Source organism: Melozone crissalis, unplaced genomic scaffold (assembly GCF_028551555.1).
Source record: "Melozone crissalis strain CALT ecotype California unplaced genomic scaffold, PUWL_Pcris_2 ptg000006l_1, whole genome shotgun sequence".
Taxonomy (NCBI): Eukaryota; Metazoa; Chordata; class Aves; order Passeriformes; family Passerellidae; genus Melozone; species Melozone crissalis.
The window spans coordinates 11,309,876-11,316,188 of NW_026535784.1; the positions used below are offsets into that span (position 1 = coordinate 11,309,876).

Consider the following 6,313-nt stretch of genomic DNA (forward strand, 5'->3'; position numbering starts at 1 on the left):
GTGCTGAATGTAATTCATTACATTCCATCCTTTTTACTTTGAACATCAAAAGTGTTTGTTAGTTTGCTATGGAGAAAACATATACCATAATGAGGAGAAAATGCTTGAAGCCCAAAAAATACTCAAAGTGGAAAGAAGGCTTCAGTGAATGCCTTGGAAAATCAAGATTACTTGCACTAAATTTAGAGTGGAATCTCTCAAATGTTAGTTAAATAAAAATCATATTTAATTAATTACTGATTAAATGAAAATTATGTCCAGACAAAAAGCACTGCATATAAAAAGGCATAAGTTGTCATAAAAAGGTCTGTGGCTTGTCATGTACATTATACATTTTTGTAATTATTTTATGTCTTTACTCTTGCTTTATTATTCAGCAAAATACAACAGCTTTAATTTTGGCATTGTAAAGAGGTAAATCTTTTTTCAGACATTCTGTTTCTTCTAAACTGAAAGATATCATTGACCACTTTTTTATCCCTGTTTGAGTTAGTAAAGAAATGGATTTATGTGATTAAGGATTTCATAAAAGATTTGTTAGTTATTCATTATCAAGTTTATAATTTATTGTGACATACAAATTCACTTTCCAGCTGTTTTCTCATTTGTTTTTTCTCCTGTAATCTATTCTAGTATCTTTAAACAAAATACAGTAAAATTTGCCTTCCCAGAAGCAGAAATGTGGGATTGAAGAATGTAGCTATGCAGCATCTAAGCTGATACCATAATAATCAGTAATCAAACCCATTTTCCTATTGCCATTATGATTTCTTTTACAGTCTAGTGCTTTGTAAATTAAATGTAAAGTTTACATTAATTTGTCCAATTCCTATAAACTCGACATTGTTTTATTGTTTTATTTCTTTTTGCCCTTGGTGCGAGGTTAGGAGTGTGAGTTCAAAAAGCAAATGTTGCAAGGTAACCTCTGTAAGCAGTGAGCATTACAGTAGCAACTTCATTAAGTGTAAATGTCAGAAAGGATTTGTGTCACCCCCTTCCTTGAGGAATTTGATGGGTGATTGGCAGCATTGCTTTAAGGTAGATCAGGCAAGAAAACAGGAGAAATACAGATGCAGCAAAGTTGCAGCCATTCAGGTTGTACTGTAATAATAATAATAATCTTTAACCAGAAATGTAAAACAAGTGAAGAATACAACAGTTAATGCTTTCAATTCCCAAGTTGTGAATTACCATGTTGATGGCTCAGTCTGGTTCTGATGATGGCTCAGTACTGAAGAGGCCTGGATGAAATGCCTAATTCTTGATTCCTTGTTCTCACACCGGATCTTTGAACAGGTCTTTGAACATTGTTTGCCTTGGCCCTTTGGCAAACAGACAGTAAAACTAATCCTAGAAAGATACAGTGGTTTTGAAAGCAGGCTTCAACTTTAGAGCTGAATTCCAGTTCCCAAAATCCAGGCATGGACACTGCAAACTCCTGTAATTCCTACCCTCCAGAAGGACCTTGTGTTCTATAGATAGCCAAGGCAGGTTACTAAAATAAATAAATCTAAAAATCTACCACAAAATTTTCTGTCCCAGCAGAAGTTGGCTGGGCCAATACTGTTAATGAGCCTTTCTCTCTACAAAACCTTCTAAATAGACTTAGACAGGATTGTATTCCTCCCTTGCACTGAACAACATCTCTACATTTACATTTCTCTGACCAGGATAGTGCTCCAGCAGAACAAGATTTTGGCTCAGTTTGAATTGCGGCAGCAAATTCGTCTGGAGTGTCTGAAACAGAAGCTGCTGGGATTGCACCACCTGGGAGCTGAGCTGGAGAATCAGCTAAGGGTAAAATGGTTCAGGGATCTAAGCATTCAATGGAGAAACATGGGACAGATTGTAGGGGTCTCTTTGCTACCCTAGTTGGAATGAGTGCTGAGATTCTTCTCTGTCTTGTAGGAACATTTCCCTGATAGTTTCCCATATTGTTTCCTGTGTTTCCGCAGTGATGTGCCTGTTTTGTTGTGCCACATGTAATAAAATAACACAGAACTGAGCTGTGTTGTGTTGAGTGATCGCTGCTCTGTCCTTGCATGCAGGAAGCAGAGCAGGACTTTGTGAGGGAGTTGGCTGTGCTGACCCGAGTTCCACTGACTGTGAAGAAGAAGCCTTCCAAAAGGAGCAAGCCAGCAGGTTGGTACTATCCTGAATTGTTCAGAAAAAACCCAACTTAATTCCACAAATTTTGCAGTATAACACATTGGAGTTTCAGGAGAGATTTTTCATCAGTGCCATTTCCCTAACTGGGATGTAGAAAAGTAATGGAACCTTTCAAGGTCACCCAGTTCTCCAGCAGCACAGCCACAAACAAGTTCCACCTTTCCTCACTTCAGAGCATCCTTTAACCTGTAGATTACCTTGTGTCCACTCAGGTGAGGCCTTGCCCTGCTGAAACCAAAACATTTTTCGTGTCTTTGTCGTGTCCTTTAGAAACAACTCTGTTCACCTCGATTGCTAAATCCATGGCAGAACAGCAGAGTTGAATCATCCAGCTTTCATTGTCCTGGAAGAATGGAAGAATTGCCTCCCACACGTACTCAAAACAGGAAGTTTTACATCCTGTATAAACATAAAATTTTTATACATATATATACATAAAACATCTATTTTTATGAATTTACTGTAGTTTTGACAAATTATTCTAATTCATTCTTCAAGAGATACTTAGGGACAAATTTTCAGAATAGCAGTCATGTTTCCTAGTCCACACTTCAGATGCAGTGTACAAGTGCCATCCTTTGAGCCATGCAATCTTTCTGTCATTATCAGAATGAAACATATGGTGTTGCATTTGAAGGATACTGAAAGGCAGGATGGGTGCCTGAAAGGGAAAAGCAGGTCACACCCTGCACACTTTTGAAGTCTTTCTCCCCAGCTGTTGTTTCTCAGGTGTGCAGAATTGTTTGCCTTGGTAGGCACTGTGACTGCACAGTCAGGGCCCTCAAAGCAGTGAATTTTTAACACCATGTTCTGATTCATTCACTCAAAAATATGAACTGGCTTTTCTTCTACTTGGTGGTAATAAAAAGCCATTTTCAGTTACTTGCTAAGAAAATATATGATAGGGCTTTCAACTGTTGCACCACATGGAAACTCATTTCAGTGTTCTGCAAATGTGGCAGTTCACAGTCTGCTGTGTGAGATCTAACCAGTGGTAAAAAAGCTGTATTCTGGGCTAATGTAAAGTGAAGTAATTTCCTTGGAATAATAATAGGTATGGATGAAAAGTTAGTGTAACTTTTTGCTTCAGGTTAATCAAAACCAAACAAGCTCTACTATTTGAGATTTTTTTTTTTTTTAAATCCACTGCATTTGGCAATTCAGGTGTAAAAGCAAATTCCAAAAGACAGACCTTTCAGTCACCTGAACCAGCAGAAAAAGATGATTCTCATGAAAATATTCAAGAACCCTATGGAATAACTTCTGGCTTATGCAGGTATGTTACAGACTAAAAATGATGGTATGTGAAAAGCTATTTATAAAAGAATCCTTTTTTAATACAAAAACTGCAAAACCTACTTTTTAAGGAGGTATGTCAATCAAACTCAAAACATAATGCCTGCATTGGCTGAGCTTCCTTAATATTTACTTTCCACATGTACTTAAGCTTTTTTACCTCATAATCTTTTTTAAAGTTAGGAAATTCATCTGTATTTGCCTGTCTGTACAGCCATGTATTTTATAAATAGCTTTGATCAAAGGTAGAGAAATGAGAAAGACTGTTTCCAAATTTCCTTTATTTAGTTTTATTTAAACCTTAGTCACAGACAGCATAAATCAGCAGAGACAAGTGAATTCAATGGAACTAGGCTGAAATGTAGCAACCAAAATATGGTCTGTGGTATTTAGGCTTTCAACTTCCACCTTTATTCCAGGAACAAAGGCAAACTCCAGTCTTTGGCTGATGAGGTTAGCAGCTCTAACAATGATTTTCTTGATAGATGTTTCAGTTGGCTTGTGCTGGGGTGCTGACTGGAGGAGAAGTGGCTGCAAACCTGAAAGGTGCCAGCTGATTAGCACGGGCAGATCAAACCAGCCAGCTGGTTGCTGCGGCTTGATATATTGAGCAGAGAAAATCCTGCTGACAGGCAGAGCAAACAGTTGGTTCTCAGGAGCCACAGGCCTTTGGGGAAAAGTATTTATCCCCTGAGTGACCTCAGCCTGGGACTGACTTCAGGAGATGGCTCCTTTCCCTGATGGCATCAGCCCTTTTCACACACTCCTTTCCCACAGCCGACCAGGGATGCGTGTGCAGGGAGCGAGGAGCCAACAAAGGAACCTTTATGGGTTTGAAACTTCGTGTTGGCAGCCCCAGCAGAGGCACTGAAACCAGTGACTGCAGAAGTTATATAGCAAGAGCCTTTCTCTTACCAAAATTAATTTACTTGAGGAGAGAAGTAGAGTGTTTTAAAAACTGTCTGCAATTTTGTTTTCTTTTTCTAACTTATTCTTTCAGAGAGATGCCACAGAGTTCACATGAAGAGGAGACTGAGCCAAGGAAAAACTCAAAGATGTTAAAAAAGAAAGGCATCAGGTAGTAAAAGCTTTTGTCTGAGCTGTCTGAACACAGTGTACCAAGGCATCCTTCTGGGGAATCTCAGCAGCTCTAGGTACTTACTGAGCTGTTTTGCTGAGGAACAATGAAGAAAATCAATAATAACTCATAAATCTTTTTTAGCTGCAGACCAAGAATCAATCCCAACTTCCTTTAGCTGTTAATAAAACATTCCCTCTTGGTTTTTCTAAGGGGGAACAAGGAAGTCTTTAATACAAGCTCTTTGAGACTGCTTGGGTAATGTGCTGGGGAGAGAGTGTTAGATTTGGAATAAACCTGAGGATTGTGCACCTGTAGGAGAGCAGATCCACAGGTCAGTGTGTCTCAGTAAGGTTTCATCACAAGAGTGATGTACTGTTTATTTTGAGCCTGAGATGTGGTACACAGTAGCATTCTTTTTTGTGAATGCTACTTTGACTTAAGGAAAGGAGATAAAAATGTAGAGAATATGTAAACAGGCTTCAGATGGTACTGAGAGATCAAAAGATGACATTTGGTCTCTCTTTTGTTATATTTTTGTGCTTCCAGTCCTATGTATGCTTTTTAAAATTTGTACAAAGATGTTTATATACCTACTTCTCTGCCTTTGTCTAAGAATTCAGATTGTTACTTTTAAAGGAAATGAGGGAAAGCTGGTTAACTCTTTTACTTTTCATGCTTCAGTTTCTAGTCTTCTTCCTTAAGTGCACCCTTTTGTTTCCAATGTACTTTGTTATGCTCATTACATTTCCTATGGGAAATTCTTGTTATGCAAAGCAGTGAATTCTTACTGGCTGTACAGAGCACCTGTGTTGTGTAATAAATTGCTCCATTTAAGCAATCCTACAGCTTTCATGAAGTGGGAGTATTCTGCCTTTTCAAAAATAAACATATATTTTGCTAATGAAAAGGTTGTCCTTTGGTGGAAGATGGAAATTCCTACATCAGTTACACAGTTTGCCTCAGACAAAAGTGCTGCTGTACAAACGAGTTCACCATGCCAGCTATACACATGTGTTACATGGTTCATTTTCATCTCAGCTGTAAAAAAAACTTCCAAATTGTACCCTTTCAAGCATTTGATTCTGGTATTTCAGCACTTCAGCTCTATGGTATCTCTCTGCCTTCCCAGTCTGGACATTTTAACATTTTAGTTGCCGCTTGTTCTGTTTTGGTTGGTATTTTTTTGGGGTGGGGTTTTTTGGAGGGGGAGAGGGTTTTTTGGGTTTTTTGTTTTGTTTTGTTTTCTTTTCTTTGGTAACAGAATGAATGCATTCATATAGGATTTTTGAGCATGTTTCACTCTGAGTGCTCTTTGTACAGATGATGCTCCAAACCCCTCAGGGCAGCAGAGCTCCTGCCACGCTCAGGGTGCAATAGAATCACTCGAGAGGGTTCCTGGTTACCCAGGTGGGATCTACCCTGTGCTGTGCCCTGGCCAGCCCGGCTGGAAGCAGCTTTTTCTGTGAATTAGGAACGGGATTGTCCCAAAAGTGGGGCAGCAGTGCCCTCTCCCGGGCAGGCCGCGGTGCTCACAGCCCCGCGCAGGTGGAGCCGGCGGGCAGGGAGCTCCGGGAGGGACCAGGGAGGGTCCCTGTGCTCGGTGCCATCCCCGCCAGTCCCCAGAGATGTCCCTGTGCTCTGTGTGATCCCCGCCAGTCCCCAGAGATGTCCCTGTGCTCTGTGTGATCCCTGCCAGTCCCTCCTGGTCTGGGTGCAGGCACCTCCCAATCTTCCATCTGTCTGGCTCTCCTGGGAGGGAGTTTCTGC

General features: G+C 40.0%; 1 protein-coding gene across 1 annotated transcript in view; it reads left to right on the forward strand.

The window, feature by feature from the left end:
• Positions 1-4,870, forward strand: part of EVC (EvC ciliary complex subunit 1) — a 48,736-nt gene extending 43,866 nt beyond the window's left edge. The window contains exons 18-21 of the mRNA XM_054294503.1: positions 1,671-1,797; positions 2,049-2,142; positions 3,334-3,445; positions 4,466-4,870. Of these exons, the coding sequence (XP_054150478.1) occupies positions 1,671-1,797; positions 2,049-2,142; positions 3,334-3,445; positions 4,466-4,547 (415 nt within the window). The 3' untranslated portion in view covers positions 4,548-4,870. The remainder of the gene's footprint in view (positions 1-1,670; positions 1,798-2,048; positions 2,143-3,333; positions 3,446-4,465) is intronic.
• Positions 4,871-6,313: the final 1,443 nt, after the last annotated feature.